General features: G+C 40.6%; 1 protein-coding gene across 4 annotated transcripts in view; it reads left to right on the top strand.

Moving 5' to 3' along the window:
* LOC124143765 (doublecortin domain-containing protein 2-like) overlaps window positions 1-18,905 on the top strand; it is a 136,348-nt gene that overhangs the window by 60,307 nt on the left and 57,136 nt on the right. For 2 of the 4 annotated variants that reach the window (XM_046512853.2, XM_046512850.2), the window contains exon 1: window positions 17,083-17,785. The exons of 1 other annotated variant lie outside the window; for it this stretch is intronic. In XM_046512853.2, coding sequence (XP_046368809.2) covers window positions 17,454-17,785 — 332 coding nt within the window. In that variant the 5' untranslated portion in view covers window positions 17,083-17,453. Of the gene's footprint in view, window positions 1-17,082; window positions 17,786-18,905 lie in introns of those variants that run through there. One more of the 4 variants, XM_046512854.2, reaches the window with a different exon arrangement.

Below are 18,905 nucleotides of genomic sequence, written 5' to 3'. Positions count from 1 at the left end.
GGCGTAAAACCATACTCACTCACTCACTCACTGTGTTGGTCAAACATGGACCTTGTGTTGGTCAAACATGAACCTTGTGTAGATCAAGCATGGACCTTGTGTAGATCAAACATGGACCTTGTGTTGGTCAAACATGAACCTTGTGTTGGTCAAACATGGACCTTGTGTAGATCAAACATGGACCTTGTGTTGGTCAAACATGAATCTTGTGTAGATCAAACATGGACCTTGTGTACATCAAACATGGACCTTGTGTTGTCAAACATTGACCTTGTGTTGTCAAACATGGACCTTGTGTAGATCAAACATGAGCCTTGTGTAGATCAAACATAGACCTTGTGTTGGTCAAATATGGACCTTGTGTTGGTCAAACATGGACCTTGTGTCAGTCAAAGAAAGAACTTTTTTATGGGCCGAGCAATACTCCGAACAGACCGTATGGACCTATATGCTTCAGTGTGTATTCCCAATTAGACCGTGTTGTCAGTTGGTATGATTAATCTCTTCTGTACGCATGATCTAGTTCGATCTGTGATTGCACACTTGAGGCGTGTTTGATGTCTTCCTCGCTTTTGCAGGACATTTTTCATCTCCTTGTTTACCAAGCAAGACAGATCTGTTCGATCTAAATGGTGCACTTACCAAACGCTTTACCTTGTAGGGCTGTTTAATGGTTATCCAAAACTCATTGACAAATCTACACGTTAATGGAATTCATCCAATCGGATAACCGTATTATCAGAAGTTATAGTACCGACGGTTTCCGTTTCCCTAATGGATCCTACGTTTATACCCCAAAACTATTTGACGACACTCCAAAAATGCAAAGATAGATTAAGCTTGTATTTCCTGATCTTTGATCACTCGAAAATTACATGCACTGATATTACAGTATTGACATTGTTCTCGGTGGCTGTGCAAATTCCTGTAGGACATTATATGTGAGACACAAGTGGCAGTCACTGACGTCAAAGTCAGAACAAGTTATATTTAGCTGGTTGAATATAAAACGTCAACGCCAGTGGACAACCATACTCGATTATCCGCTTCTTTTAAACTCTTCTCACAGCTTTCAGTTACGGAAGTGCGTGTCACCTAAATGTGAGATGGAAGCCTAATAGACGCATGTTTAGATGTTTACCTCTATGGTGAAACCTACAGGTATCGTGCTGACTGACGTAGGGTAGCTTAACGACGAAAGCCTTTGCTCGTCACCTGAAAGACCCGATTTTGGTTTCGAATCCCACGTATCGACAGTATTTGTAGACAATTTTAGTTTTGCCACGCAGTAATATAGCTGGAATTAATGCAAATGGCGGCATGAAACATATTCAATCACGGTTGTTCGCGGCAATTCTTAACCACATTTGGTGGTATGGCGTATCGCTCGTACGCACACTGTTTCACACCTTAGCTATATTCTCCGCGTCATGCTTCGGAAATGAACATTCTCATCGATCCCCCAATGAGAAATATTGACAAGCAAAATTATATTTTTCGAAATTATCTGTTTCCGATCAACATGTGTTCGTTTTAGATTATTTCCTCTTTTGGCATATATTCATGTAATAGAATCCCTGTCTCATGGCAGCAAGAGATAGCTGTGTGTGACAGACGAGTCGATACAACCTATAAAATTCTAGTCCATTGTGGTTAAACGGGCAACAATAAAGTGATTGAAATAAGGATATCATATTCATTTAGACAGGGCTGCGTTCGCTCGTCACGCCAAAGACCCGGGTTCGATTACTCACATGGGTACAATATGTGAAGCTCATTTCTGGTGTCCCCCGTCGTGATATTGCTGAAATATTGCTGAAAGAGTCGTACTCACCACTCACTATTTAGACCAAAACAGCTCACAAACAACCTTTAAAGAAACACCAATTAAGCCAAATTAAAATGACGATTCACAGGTTATTTGTTTACGACTAGAACCTTACATAGGACAAAGGTAGTCCGAGTGTTTGTTACTAGGGCAATCTCATTAGAGAAAGATTGTTAGACAGCTTTGATGACCTATCCCTTAGAGTGTCTTTGTCATGTACGGTCATTCACCGAATCCACATTCATTCAGGCGGAACGTGTATCCCTGCTGTCAACCAGTTCATCAGCTAAGTGAAAAAAACTATTGACAATACCCGAATGGTGAAGAGCCCAAATGTTATTCTTTCCTACAGCACCAACTCTTTTCAATAGGAAGTCATTGGGTACAAAAGTTGATATTTGTTCGATACTTCCAGTGATTTTGGTAAGATGGTATTTTTGCCATCAGTTTTTGTCGTAAATGTCCTTCTTGTGTAAGCACAGGTTGTTATATTATTGATGCTTGGGTTCATGTTCCCTGTTACGAGGCGCTTCACTAGACGTTCGATTCGTTTTTATGTCTTGGCGATCAGCGCGGTTGTTGTTCTGGTTCTGTGGATCAATATTGTATATCGCCAACAGTTCGGGGGAAAACATCAAGTCCACATGTTTATGCATCCCCAAATTTGTGGATAAACACAACCTGAGCACATAATTCCTCTTAAGGTTAATTAGCATTGATTAGTGTGTTGGTAATTGGCCCGCTGAACGCATTAATAGATGTATTATTTCGGTACAATCGTTAGGTATGCTGCAACATTCTTTGCGCCTCGTTGATCCCCCGGGTCAAAGTAATCTCGAATAAAATTGTTCTTTGAATGGCAAAAAATGAGAGTAGCTAAAAAGTTCGTGTTAAACATTGGAGGCTACAAGCATATAACCCTCGATATTCAACATATAAATGAACCGGGACTTACGGTTCGTAAGGTTCAGTATCACTGAGACACACATACACGTCACATTCGCGTTTTTTTAATCCACATTTATAATGAGCTGTAAAGAAAGGATGTCTTTTTATTTGAAAAGGGGTACGGGTGGCCCAGTCGTCTAAGGCGCCGCGATTCGCTGTGCAGAGTTGCGTCCCTTGGACACGCCAGAATCTTATGATTGTGGGTTCGAATCCCGGTTCGCCCCGATTATGTTTCTAGGTTTGTAAGCACCATACCCGTGCTCGTGGGTTTCACCGAAGTTGTAAACGTCTGAGACCTGCATCACTTCGGGCTTTCCTCCCACATTAAGCTGATATAACTGGAATACTGTTAAAAACTCACTCACCCATTTATTTGAAAACTGTGCCGAGAAGTCAATATAACGTCATCAATGAGACACCATGACGTCATTCTTATTGTGGCGTCATTATCATTACGTTAATAATAATTGTATTTGCATGAGATCAACAACTCATTCCCCCGAAAATCAAAATGTTCATATAGTGTGTTTCAAAGATAATTATTCCAAACAACTATCATGTCCAAGTGTCTTATCTGCGTTAATATACTGTGCTTTAGATGCCAGACGTTGACCTTTCCGAAACATGAACTAATCCCAAGACTCTAATGATTAGAGGGAACAAATTTCAAACATAACGAATATCTCTCTTTCTGTACGATAAAGTTTCTAGTTTCTATAATAATACAAGTGAGTATTATATCAGTTTTCGTCGCTTTGTATCAATATTTCAGCCATTATCACGGCTTGTTCACGTGGGACATTTATACAAAACGATCAATCAAGTTTCGCGCAAGTATATGAATATAGTGCGGTAGATGTGGATCCATACTTCGATGATCGACACTAGGACAAAACGTAAATTAAATGTGCCCAAAGTACAGCGTTTGGGTTGAAGACGTTGAAATCAATGACGCCAACGCAGGTACTACATATAGAATGCTTAATACCTTAAAAATAATCATACATGTTTTTTTCTTAATGTATCGCGATAATATACTAACTATTCTAGACTGTTTGGGTGAAAGGAATATTCAACAATGGAGATTGCTTTGCGTTGGGCTTGAATGCAATCCAAGTGGAAAATCTAAGAGGTTTATTCTGAATACAAAATATTTAGAATATTGATAAGAAATAAACCACATGGTTTATGGAATGAGCATATGTTTAAAAGATTGTCTATAAGCATGCCCTGCTGGGGTGACACAAAGTGTCTTGCACCACAACGTCAGCATCAAACATGGTAAAGTTTAACACGAGTATCTCGCATTGTCCTTGTATCGGATTTGTTAAGTTATTCTATACATTTAAAGACTTATTTCGTTTGTACAAACACAATGAAATCTAAATGTATGTGAAATGCTACTCATTCTGACACATCTAGGAACCATGTATATTATTCATGCAAGAGAAATACAGCCACTGGCTGGACCCAGTGATGGGTGACGCTGATGTCCATGGTTTCCTGCCCCACCTAGAAACCGCAGTGGCAAACACAGGGTCGATCAATGTCCACCGTGGATTCATTCCACAAGGATATACGCACCTTTATCCCTGTCATGAATATGGTAGTATCTAGTTCATGTTTCAGTCAATTAGGACCAGGATAAAGCAAATAGGAGCCCTGATTGCAACAATTATCGAGGTGTGGTGTGTCACCATGAATGAGTTCTCTATTGTTAGGAGCACAGACTTAAAGTGGTTGCTGTGTAACAAGAACGTGACGTGTGAAGGAAGGCAACTGACACTCGTATGTGCTCACTACTGGATATCTTTGTTACTGTTTCGAGTTTGGGTTTATTGAAGCACGCGCTTACAGAAATGTCAAGAAAAGAATATAATCAATGTTACTAAATTAATCAGGACTTGTTACAATTTCTTGGTTCTCGTTTCTGCGTCCTTCCACATATAGGAACTTCAGGTTCAGGTGTGTCGAAATTTACGACAGGGTGTGTCGAACTTTAGTTCAGGGTGTGTCGAAATTTAGTTCAGGGTGTGTCGAACTTTAGTTCAGGGTGTGTCGAAATTTAGTTCAGGGCGTGTCGAACTTAAGTTCTGGGTTTGTCGAACTTTAGTTCAGGATGTGTCGAACTTTAGTTCAGGGCGTGTCGAACTGTAGTTCTGGGTTAGTCGAACTTTAGTTTAGGGTGTGTCGAAATTTAGTTCAGGGCGTGTCGAACTTTAGTTCTCGGTTTGTCGAACTTTAGTTCAGGATGTGTCGAACTTTAGTTCAGGGCGTGTCGAACTTTAGTTCTGGATTGGTAGAACTTTAGTTCAAGGTGTGTCGAACTTTAGGTCAGGGTGTGCTAATCCTATCCAACCCCAGCATATATAGAAGGTGGTAGGAGATATTGGGGGTGGGTATTTCCAGTGGTTCATTTGTCACTTGTGTGCACGCATCTTGTCAGTCATTCAATCGTTGTATGAAATACAGATGCACAAGCACCTCTCAGGGTACATGTATTGGTCCCCTGTATCCTCCGTATGTCAACCTGGAGATCGCATGGCTGGAAATAAAAGACGACATCCCGGGTAGAAGTGAGGAAAAGATTCATCTACGTCGTGATACATAACACCATACGTTGTCTCAACGGCACGATGTTGTGTTCATCCGAAACTTTGTACACGACAAGATATTGTTGTTCACGAATTGCTATTTTGTACACGATACGATTGATTTGAGAACGTGATGTTTCCACGATACTAAATTTTGTTCGGGACAGGCTTCTCTCCTCGCAATACGAGACTTTTTGGGATATGATTGTTGTCTACGATAAGATACATTCTATTTTGTACACAATACGATATATTTGTTTGGGGCGAGATTTTGTGTTCACGATACTAGCCTTTGTTATTCTTCTCCTCGCGATACGAGACTTTGTCTGGGACACGATACCATGTATTTCACAATATACTATTTCTTTGAAACATTGCGTTAACATAGCGATATTTGATTAACAAAGTGAAACAATACACATCATGGTATTTCTGTATCAATGTCAATGTCTGTATCAACGTGGGTACATTGGTAATCTTAAATAATGAATGAAGTTAACCGTGAATCCTTTTAGTGTGATTTGACATACCTGATACAAACTTTGAAGTCCTGATTATGTATTGATCGGGGCGGTCGGGTAGCCTAGTGGTTAAAGCGTTCGCCCGTCACGTCAAAGACCCGGGTTCGATTCCCGACATGGGTACAATGGGTGAAGCCCATCTCTTGTGTCCCACGCCGTGATATTGCTGGAATATTGCTAAAAGCGGCGTACAACCATACTCACTCACTCACTTAAGTATTGATCGGTGTCATGTTGCTGACAATTGATAGCAGTGCAATAGCGGTAAATACCATTCCCTGGTGTGGTTTAGCTGGTCATGCTGCGCAGAGTTGTCACGACCTCGTGCTGCCAGACTAATGGAAACAATAGTGTTATTTTTGGATGTGAAACAGCCTCTTTACTGCACACTGCGTGTCAATACAATAAACCGTTGTCATGCAACAATTCAGACCCTAGGGCCGCACATTAGGTGTCTTGGTGTTGCCATGAAGACCTGCATTCTACAATCAGGTATCTTGGTGTCGCAGCCATGACGTCCAGACCTACCACCAGGTGTCTTGGTGTCACCATCTAGACTTCCAGGCCTACCACCAGGTGTCTTGGTGTCACATGTAGACTTCCAGGCCTACAAACAGGTTTCTTGGTGTCACATGTAGACTTTCAGACCTACCACCAGGTGTCTTGGTGTTACCATCTAGACTCCCAGACCTGCCACCAGATGTCTTGGTGTCACCATCTAGACTCCCAGACCTGCCACCAGGTGTCTTGGTGTCACCATCTAGACTCCCAGACCTGCCACCAGATGTCTTGGTGTAACCATCTAGACTCCCAGACCTGCCACCAGGTGTCTTGGTGTCACCATCTAGACTTTCAGACCTACCACTAGGTGTCTTGGTGTCACATGTAGACTTCCAGACCTACCACCAGGTGTCTTGGTGTCACCATCTAGACTTCCAGGCCTACCACCAGGTTTCTTGGTGTCACATGTAGACTTCCAGACCTACCACCAGGTGTCTTGGTGTCACATGTAGACTTCCAGACCTACCACCAGGTGTCTTAAATTGGTGTCACCATCTAGACTCCCAGACCTGCCACCAGATGTCTTGGTGTCACCATCAGGACTTCAATATCATGACCGGGTGTCTCGGTGTCACAATTCAGACTTCCAGATCTAGCAACATTTGTTTTGGTGTCACATGAAGAGATCCAGGACTGTCAATAGGTGTCGTGATTATGACATGGCCTTGCATTGGTGTCGCCAATGAGTCCATCATCTCACAATCAGGTGTCTTGGTGTCACCATCCGAACTTCCAGACCTACATTGTACTACCAAGTGTCTTGGTTTCGCCACCAGACCTACAAATAGGTGTCTTGTTGTCACAATTCCGGCTTCCAGGTCTGGCAACAGGTGTTTTGGAGTCACCATGAAGACTTCCAGGTCTGGCAACAGGTGTTTTGGAGACACCATGAAGACTTCCGGGTCTGGCAACATGTGTTTTGGAGTCACCATGAAGACTTCCAGGTCTGGCAACAGGTGTTTTGGCGCAACCATGAAGACTTCCAGGTCTGGCAACAGGTGTTTTGGAGTCACCATGAAGACTTCCAGGTCTGGCAACAGGTGTTTTGGAGTCACCATGAAGACTTCCAGGTCTGGCAACAGGTGTTTTGGAGTCACCATGAAGACTTCCAGGTCTGGCAACAGGTGTTTTGGAGTCACCATGAAGACTTCCGGGTCTGGCAACAGGTGTTTTGGAGTCACCATGAAGACTTCCAGGTCTGGCAACAGGTGTTTTGGAGTCACCATGAAGACTTCCAGGTCTGGCAACAGGTGTTTTGGAGTCACCATGAAGACTTCCAGGTCTTATGTTTCTTGATGTCACGATTCAGATTTACAGGTATGTCCCTGTGTGTCACCATTCTGACCCCTGGCCTTCGAATTGGTGTCGCCCCATACACCTCGAAACCCATCAACTACTGTCTGGTAACCAGGTTCCAGCCTACCAACGGGTATCTGGACTTCATTAAATCTTGAGGTCAAAAACCTTTCAGACGCTATCCGATATTTGATCGCCACCCACACCTTTCAGTTATGTGAGTATTAACATGTATACTCGTAACATCTCTTTCAAATCTCTGAAAAATGTCACTTTTCAGACCTCTTTATTCAACAATACATTTTTTGAAACTTGTTGTTAGTATTCAGCATTTGGTCATAAGGTAAAACTATAAACATCCGTCTAAAAACTCACCTACATTTCTCAACCCCATCATGTGTTTTGTGGTGCGAAAGAACTTTTTTGACTTTATTGTACTCGTGTGTAATGGCTTGTTCGGGCATTTTGTTTGTATTTTCAATCAAAGCTGGAAACTCCTCATCAGGAAGCTCTGTATTGATTGTCATTTGAATGAGCTGTCTTTGATTTTTGAATGTTGTGTGTGTTTGCGCGTTGTACGTGCAACGCTGTGTTTGTATACTTCGCCTGGAAACGTAGTCATGCTTCGATGGATATTCAACTGTCAGTTGACAAACCTTAACTCTCCAAGCAATCAGATGGAACACAACAACCGTTACTGTTGACGTCTTTAGTTTCAGTGCGTGACATAGATGAATGGGACCACGGTGGGGGAACTGTTTTAGATGAACGGTAAAAGCGTTCGCTCGTACCTATGCCTACAACGGTTCAATGTGAGGTGCAGATTCCAGGAGTCCCCAGCCGTGATATGGCTGTAATATTGTTTTCTGTTTGTAATATTGTAAAATATCGGTGATATTGTTACATGGCTGTGAAATGGGCGGTGATATTGTAATACGGATGTATTATTTTCATATGACTATGATATTGTAATTTGGGTGAAATGATGCGATATGTCATATTATTGTGACGTCATGTCTGTATTATTGTGACGTCATGCCTGTATTATTGTGATGTCATGGCTTTATTGTGATATCAATGCTGTATTATTGTGATGTCATGGCTGTATTATTGTGATCTGTCTGTAATATTTATTGTAAATATGGCTGTAATTTTTTAACATGGTTGTAATAATTTTATATGATTGTAATATTGAACATGGACTGTCATATTGTTATAAGGCTGTAGTTATATGACTGTACCATTTTTATATGACTGTATTATTGTTATGTGGCTGTAGAGCCCCACTCTATGATAGTTCGGCCTTGGATAAAGAGGCTTTACACATCACACCCCAGTGCTGCTGGTGTTCTCCTGGAGAGGGCCATAAATCTCCATGCAAAACACGTTTTTATTTCCAAAGTGTAATTCATTCACTGTTCACGTATATATACGTCTCAATATATTGCGGGTTTGTTATCCATATTGCCCAGCGTGAAACATTGTAGCACGTTCCAACTGCACAACGGGTTTTGCATCATGTATTCAGAACCATTTGCTGTCTAAGGGCGGGTCCTTCTAAACTTTTGTTTCAATAAAAACACTTAAATGGGAAAGTTCTTTTTCAAGACCATTATTCAATACAACATTCTGCTTGATTATCCCTTCAACAACGTGTCTATCAAAACACAACACAATGCGTTCAATAGTTTTATTGGTATGATCAATTTCGTTGCCAACATACAGTTTTGTGTACAACGGCGTATCTAGGCTCTGCGCTTTAATGATAATATTACTGGTTTATGGTGGCTGAGTTAAAGTACAAGCTGTAGAGTCCCTTGTTTACAGAATATGTTAATATTTTATTGCACATTTCACCATACGGGTCGTTGAGTTCATCTAGCACCTGCATCGTTGTGTGAAATTGATAATCAAAGAGAGATGATTTAAATAGATCCAAATACAAACATTAGGACGGGACTTTCATGGACGAATAGAACATGGCATTTACCTTGAAAAATAATCTTGGTAATAAAACGAGCCATATAATTGTTGGTGTAAGTCTAGTCATTTTCTGTAATTAAGTTTTTTTGTAGAATAATTTTATTTATTTATTTTTTGCTTGGTGTACGTTTTTGTTCCTTATTCTTTATTTTTGGACATTGATGGCTACATATTTTTTATTATGATGATGGTGATATGATGATGATGATGATGATGTTGTTGTTGTTGTTGTTGTTGTGGTTGTTGTTGCTGCTGCTGTCGTTGTTGTTTTGCTCAGTATCTTTGTTTGATCAGTCGTCTCCGTGTTGAAAGGTCGGGGGTTCGATATCCGGCAGTGTCATACCGAAAGACGTTAAATGATGGTACTTTTTGTTACCCTACCTGCCGCTCAGGATTAAGGGGATAACACAAGGACTGGTCGGCTCGGAGTCAGTACGCCACATGGATAAGTGAACTAATGAATACAGAAACATTCTCAGTGCTTACCGAGATGAACCCACTGAAACAAGTTGTAACAAATCTGCGGTTGTTCAGTCCTCAGAATCATAGAGACACATCCACATCGTAAATATTTAGAAAAGTTGTAAATTTACAAAGTTTACAAACAATGTTTAATGTAACTATAGCGACAAAGCAATACTATACCACGGTTTGGTTGAGAAACTATTTATTATGTTTCTCCGTGATGTAACACTATTCCAGTTTACGTCAATTACTGGCTAACTTTCGACGTAATCTCTTCCGTGCCAATCGCCCGCTGAATCAGTACTATGACGCGTAGATACCTGTACGTTTCGCGCAGAGGGATAGCTTTGATCTGGCCGCTGAACATGACACTAAATCAGGTATTCGAGTGGCCTGGAGCGGGTACCTGGCTTTGTCCTGCTCAGTCTCCCGTTAGTTACCTGGTACACCGACGTGTCGTCCCAGTTCATGTCTTATGTATGTACAATACCATCACTACCGAGATAACTGAACACCTTGGGGCGTACACAGTAACAGCATTGGTGAATCCGAGACAGCGGTCCTGCGACTACCTCAACACTTTTAACCTTAAATATATTATGAACTCGATGCCATTTAGAAAGTGGGCAAAAGTTATATTTGGGATAACACTTTTTTTTAGTAAAGTACAGATTCTCGTTAATATTGGGGTTTAATCCCTTCCGGGATTCGAACCCACACTGCCAGAGTAAGGCACCTAATCGCCAGCAACCAAAGTCAGCGATCTAACCCACTCAGCCACCGAGGCTTCCACAAAGCCATGAAAGTCCGACAAGTGGTAGTCTAGATCACGTAATTTGTGTACCCCTAAATATATATTTCAAATTAAAAGTTCATTTTCAAAACGGTTTTAGTTTACAAAGTGACGTTATCGTGTTGAAATACAGAAAAGAATATTTTCATTCTTATTTAAAATTTGCAACAGTTTTTTTATCACTTATTAACTGATTCTCCTGTGTCTCCGCATTATAGGATATAAGTCCCGTGCGCCCATCTGGAGGAACATACCGTGTCCTTGTATCAACTTCTCATCAGGTATCGATGGCATCTTGGTCATTTATCAGAATGAGGTCAATTGCTGACACGAACATATAGACAATAGAATTCTCCGTCACAAATGTCTTGTTTATTGAATTTCACATTTACGGGTTTATGGAGGGGGGCGATTATGAATGTATTCCTCAAACGCTCGCTTGCAAGGATTACCTCGGTATGTCATATCAGTGGAATTGGAAAGAGGTCGTCAATAATGTTTCCTATATTAATTGTATTCTAGCGGTGTGTGTCTATGGAACATGTTTGGAAATAATGTTTTGTTTGCTTGTACGTTTTGGTAACGTTGCGGTAGGCCAGACAAACCAGTGGTTGATGCACTGAGCAAAGACCCTCGCCGTCCGGTCACAAAGTTTGACCACCCAATCCAATCACGTCGACTCAAGGTAACGACATACATATTAGGTTACACCAGTATTGGTAAGAGTGTCAAAGGGTTTACAGTAAACATGTGGAGGACATTTTCAAACTTGACGCATCAGTCAGGTGTAGTTCCCTATATATATTGTTGTACCATGATTTATGTTCCCTGGCTTGTTTAGATGACATTTGACTTGCCATTGCATGTGTTTGTGACGGATGTCACTATAGGGCAGGACACGCTCACCTTTTTGCAAACACCGGGTGTCATCACTATTTTATAGTGACTCATAAACACATGGTTATGATATAGTCGGAAATATTTTAATGATTATGGGAAGGGCTTTTTTTCCTTTTATTCACTATGGACCTTCCTCGCTCGGAATCTAAACACTGGTTGACATGATGCAAATGATAATACATGGAATATGCTCCTGTAATAATATGTAGTTAGAATCAAACCAAATATGAGAAACATTAATGGGATCAATAATGCCAAAAAAATCCATTTCAAAATTGCATGCCTACATAATGTTCCTTGATTGGCATCACATCACCCTCCCAAGTGTGGGTATACATTATGCATACGTCGGCTGGAGGCATGGCGTGCTGTGGTCTTTCTCACCCCGGTGATTGGGTCAGGCTGATTGGAAGAATGGTTCAATAATTAATCATCTGTGATGCGAGGTCATGGACGTTGTCGGAGAATATCCGTCCCCTTGTTGCATCAGGTAGTTGGTAGAAGGTAATTTACTAACACACCTACCATCTAATTGCCCAGTTGCTATGCACCGTTATCCAATGATTCGCATCTCAGCGATCAGATTGGTGCAAATTACTTCCATATGTTCAGGATTGGCTACTTTTACCATGCTTTGTCTCAGTGGACTTGTACATGGAAACGTTTCGATATATTCTATAAAATCGCTTAGTGGTCAGTCTGTTTGTTTACACTCAGATACATTCACTGGGTCACCGCGACATAAGAACATGTTTTGAGAGAAGGAGAATGGGCTGTTTGGAAGGACAATCTGTTCTGATGACCTCAGTGATGACAGGCGACATCAGGGTGTCTTTGTGTCTTTACAAAGTATAGTACCTGTCGTGTCGTGCCATATATGAGCGTCTATCTAGAGAAAGCTCTGTGTGTTCACTAAGTCTGTGTTAGCTCATCCCATGTGCCCCCACATCGACTGGCCGAGTTGTTGGCCAATGTAAATAGACCTATAAGAGGGTGGCGTATAAGCAAACATCCTTTGCTCCATATTCCTTCCATTGAAGGGATTGATCAAGGAAGCGAGAAAACTATAGCCTTTATAAAAATAACAAAATCAATGGATCTATAGTATTAGTAGAGTAGGTGTGCATATGAAAACTGAGGTATGACCAATTAAGAATTATATATAAAATAACTTTTCTCATCACGATAGTTACAGACCGGTGATTTTTTTTTTATATTTATTTATCGATCTCAAGTTTCTGGTTTCTTATGGTGTATATTGGGACAAAGGTTTCGTGAAATGTGAAGAACGTGCCCCCTTTGCCTTGTATAACAGTGCCTGGTGGTTATGTTTGTTGATCGGTTGAACAACGAACCTTTCCATAATAATTATCTGTATAATATGGATACTATAGTGATTAAAACGTTTGAAAGTATGTGACTGAGTAATGCTGCTTTCAGCAAAAGTTCAGGCATAGTGTACTGACAACCTGTCCCTGTACACGTGGACAATACCTCTAGGTCCTACTGAGACACATCACATGCACCTTCTCACACGTGGACAATACCTCTTAGTCCTACTTAGACACATCATATACACAGTCTCACCTATTGACAATACCTCTTTAGTCCTACTGAGACACATCACATGCACCTTCTCGCACGTGGACAATACCCCTTAGTCCTACTGAGACACATCACATACACCTTCTCACACGTGGACAATATCTCCTAGTCCTACTGAGACATATATGTTCCTTCTCACACGTGGACAATACCTCTTAGTCCTACTGAGACACATCACATACACCTTCTCACACGTGGACAATATCTCCCAGTCCTACTGAGACATATATGTTCCTTCTCACACGTGGACAATACCTCTTAGTCCTACTGAGACACATCACATACACCTTCTCACACGTGGACAATATCTCCTAGTCCTACTGAGACATATATGTTCCTTCTCACACGTGGACAATACCTCTTAGTCCTACTGAGACACATCACATACACCTTCTCACACGTGGACAATATCTCCTAGTCCTACTGAGACATATATGTTCCTTCTCACACGTGGACAATACCTCTTAGTCCTACTGAGACACATCACATACACCTTCTCACACGTGGACAATATCTCCCAGTCCTACTGAGACATATATGTTCCTTCTCACACGTGGACAATACCTCTTAGTCCTACTGAGACACATCACATACACCTTCTCACACGTGGACAATATCTCCTAGTCCTACTGAGACATATATGTTCCTTCTCACACGTGGACAATACCTCTTAGTCCTACTGAGACACATCACATACACCTTCTCACACGTGGACAATATCTCCTAGTCCTACTGAGACATATATGTTCCTTCTCACACGTGGACAATACCTCTTAGTCCTACTGAGACACATCACATACACCTTCTCACACGTGGACAATATCTCCCAGTCCTACTGAGACATATATGTTCCTTCTCACACGTGGACAATACCTCTTAGTCCTACTGAGACACATCACATACACCTTCTCACACGTGGACAATATCTCCTTACCCTAGTCAGATATGGCACATGTAACGTCTCAGTCACAACCTGCACCTACACACGTGGACAATATAGTTTTGTCATGGTGAGATAGACCACAAGTAACGTGTCACCGACAACCTGTACCTACACACGTGGACAATATCTCTTTTCTTGCAGTTTTACAAAATTGAGTTTGTGAGCAGTCATTTGTTATCTAGTGCAGTGCATCTTTCCAAGGGTACAAGTGCACTGTCCATAACCTCACACTATCCATCTAACATGCTGCACCGTTTAACCAGCCAGCTGTACATATAATTATACATGTATGTCAGATTATTGCCCTTTATCAGTGACTCTCATATGAGTGGAATAACATGATTATTCCTATAGTGTACAAATCCCTTAATGCAGAATATATTGTGACCCCCTTTCTTTTTCGTCACTATACATAACACAAAAGAATAGATTGTAAATCTCCTTATATGTAAATCCAGATCAAGAACCACTCACATGTGGTACCTCAACACAAATAACCCTTCCTGACCAAGGGGCAGTTCAATATCGATAATGAAATCGATCAATATTGATCTCTAGTTTATCGATAAGGACACTAGCCAGAGATAAGTCGTGTATGACACATACCAAGTACTGGGAAGAGTGTGTTGTATGAATGACCGTAGTCTGATCACACTAAGTCGTCCAGTGTTGGCCTGAGAGGGTAGGTCAACCTCCGAGACATATATGGGGATTGTGTATTTCAGTTTACACACGACATAATATACTTATCTCGGGTAGAGGGGTTAGCAGCTGATGGTGTTTGCTCAAGGTACTACCTTGAGGTGTTTTGAGATTAGGTTTCATGTTGTGGATTAGAAGTTTAGTTTTATTATGACAACCGCAGCATTGTTGTTGACTATGTCCCACCATGACTTCCGGGCGCGATGAACTATGGTATTGTTTGCATCGTTCCTGACAAATACGTATTTCATAGTTTAATGCTAGGATACTAAAATGGGGGATTGGTTTTGCTCTTTTATATTTTGTTTAGTTCCCTTAATAAATCATAAGAAGGAAACATAAAACGCCAAAGCCAGAAATGTTTTGCCGAAACAAAATTCATTGGGCTTAAAAGGCAACATAATGGTGAAAATATTATGAACGAATCATTGAAAATCAGTGATGACGCCAGGTGTTAGAGAAAAGATATAAGCATGCCCTGCTCTAACGGTACGACCCGCCACTCACACATAGCATGCAATAGAAACGCCGTGTTCCGAGTTGAACTTTACGCTATTCCTCTGTGAAGCATATAAAGTCGGAATATTTTATCAATAAACAATCTCAGGATTGTTTTGTATTCTGCATATTTTTCATCTGATTTTTATTCTTCGTTAGCAACACGTTTGCAGTCAGTAAGGCGATGAGAAACAGGAAAGCAAAGTTATGTGCCTTCATAACCACTTCTTGAATAATCTCTGAAAGTATATGTCCTTAAATGTCTTTGAAGGATTATATAGATATAAATCCACTACTTCAGTACTTGCAAATGAAACAATAACGTTTCACAGCAAGCCTTGTACATTTACACCTGCTGTGATATTCCTAAAAACTGCTAGAAGTGACAAAAACACGGTACTCACATTTTCTTACATAACCGAGGCTTCCATCAAATACAAGACTATAGTTCATGAATAGTTTAGGGATTTGGCCAAATAAAATAAAAAAATTTCTTCGTCAATTCATTCACACAGTAGGAGGCTGCATTGTTTTGACAAAGAAAACCTTGAAATTTGGATGGTGAGAGCGCTTATATTGATAGAAAACTAAAGGAAAGTCTTCAAAGGCGGACAACTAGACTTGTTTTGGCTGACAACTAGCAACTAGCACCGGTATCACCGGTGGGGCAGGATACGCTCACCTTTTCGCGAACACCTGAGATCATCACTGTGTAATAGTGGTTCATAACACATGCTCGTGATGTAGTCGCAATCGAACAATAGACTCTGCTTTTGGCAGGGCTTTGTCGCTTTTTGTCGCTAAAGCACCGATTTACATAATCCAATGATAATTGTTCTCTGCTTGAACCTACGTGTGTTGAGCTTCCTGACCAAAAACATTAACATTGGAATAGTGAAAACTCCAAATCATGGCATTCAATTGCTTGTCATCACCCAAAATATTTCTGATTGGATGTGAATGAAGAGGACTGATTAAGAAACATATGAAAGAAACAGGTCATGCAAGGTGAAGTAATCAATAACCATTAACAGTTCACATATTTGTGGATGACAATGTGTATGACGTATTTCATAACACGCCATGTTCTCACTACAAATCTATGATTTCCCAAAGGTTATAAAACAGTAATGGCAGTACAACATATATAGCTAAATCATCAATGCCAATGATGTTATTAAACAGAATCTATGTTAAATACAAAAATGGTACAAAAAAGAATGTATTGAGTAAATAGATCATTGATTCTAAAATCTGGAACAAGTAATACACTGGCGTTAGTATTGCAAGACGTCTGTTGATAAGGACGGAGCGACAACTGTCGAGATATCGACTGACTGCACGAACTGGTCTAGTCAGGCACAGGAAGATGAGCTTCCATGTGCATCACTTCCCCTGAGTGCTGTCTACGCATGCGCATGTGTTAGTGTATTCCGTTTCCAAGACATCATTCATCGGGAGGCAGGGATGCTGTTCCAGTGAAACTGTCGCGTGTTAATGGACTAAGGGCCTTAGCTTGACGTTCATCGACATTTTGTTCCTGACAGTGCGTGGTGTATGAACATAGAGACAGATATGTTCTAACTTTGTTTCTTTTATATGGAATACCAGTCATGTACAACAGAGGCTTCAGTGTGGCGTGGATTAACCCAGCTTTTGTGTACATAGACAATAGCCAGGAGATATAGGATCTGATTACAGTGTTGATGTGATACCATCAGAGAAACTTGCTAGCTTGTTTTATTCTCAAATAAACATTGGGGTTCAATTAAGTCTAAAGGCTTGCTGATATACCTGAACAATATTTAAAGTTGAAATGGAATCGGATCAAGAAATGTCCAATTCTGCCTCTGCTTCGACAGACATTGTCTTGAATTCCATCGAACACAAGAGCGCGGAAAGGGCCATTTGGATCAAATGTTTTCTGAACGGAAACCCTTACTTCCCTGGCGAGAGGGTGCTCTACAGCCAGAGGAGGTTTAAGACGGAGGATGCTTTCCTGGACGAAATCACCAGAAAGTTGCACAGCGAGAAGAGTGTCCGTGCACTCAGCACTCCCAAAAGAGGAACTCGAATTCACAGTTTATTTGATTTAGAGGATGGTCAACAATATGTGGCGCTCACTAACGACACATTCAAGAGACTATCGTAAGTTTCCTTTAATGTATGATAGCGTTATAGTTTTAATTTCAGTTATATAAGGACAGATAACATTAGATCCTTTACATACAGTTACACAAAAATGAATGTAACTGCTTCAATAACGCTAACATGGTTACCATATATATAACGTGTATGCTCAAATAAGTGTGTTAATTTTAACGTATAAATGTGTGGCTGAATAATATTTGTCATCCTGATGATCAACATGGCCATCATGTTTGACGGAATATTTTAGATGTACCTATCGTGTCCATTTGGGACCTAATGTCTATTTCATGTTTTCGTCCAATCCAATTATTCCAATCACGATGACCACACACAGTGATGCACGGCATCACAAGGGGCAACACAGTCATCGTCTCCCGCCAGTTGTGGACATCAATATTTCTAACATACAAGATGTCATTCCCTAAAAAACACGGCATACTTATAGAACACCTCTTAACGGATAGCCAAACGGGAAATGATGAACTACTTCTGCTATGTGCATAGGATTCAGTGTGAATGTTTTACAAATTATTTTTAACACCTGGTGTCAGTTTTGTGATAGTATTGTCTTGTTTGTTGTTGAACATCGCTCTCAGCAATATTCCATAAACACACATATTGAATTGGCCTGTAAATAATATGTTGTATAAATATATGGCTTATGTGTACACTGCTGGACAAAAGAAAGTACACACCCATTTTGATGACTAAACCTGAAACAAACAATTATGCTTTTTCGATGGTGAGGTATTTGATTTCGGTGTCTTTCAACCTAGTCTCCAAGTTTCAAGTGTATATTTTCTTTTGCCCGGCAGGGTATATCGTAATATATCGTCCTGTAGTTGCAGACATGTTACATACTTAAACAAGTTTCATTTATGAAATATAACCTTTGTGATCTTAAAAAAAAGTTTTATTTTTAAAATGTAATCTTTGTGAATTGAAATGGGTATCGATCTGGGCCTATCGTACAACAACGTAACTCCCATGCTTTACCATAGACTTAAGCTAGTCGTAGCGCAAATATCGCGCAATATATAGTGGAAGGTGTCCCTTACATCAGCGATAATATGGTCCGTTAACCCAATATAACCCCCTTTAATGTCTGATTTTACTC

The sequence above is a fragment of the Haliotis rufescens genome, unplaced genomic scaffold, assembly GCF_023055435.1.
Source record: "Haliotis rufescens isolate VD_foot unplaced genomic scaffold, xgHalRufe1.0.p SCAF_1, whole genome shotgun sequence".
Classification (NCBI taxonomy): domain Eukaryota; kingdom Metazoa; phylum Mollusca; class Gastropoda; order Lepetellida; family Haliotidae; genus Haliotis; species Haliotis rufescens.
The sequence above is the reverse complement of the archived record's forward strand: the minus strand, read 5'-3'. Positions and strand labels throughout refer to the sequence as shown.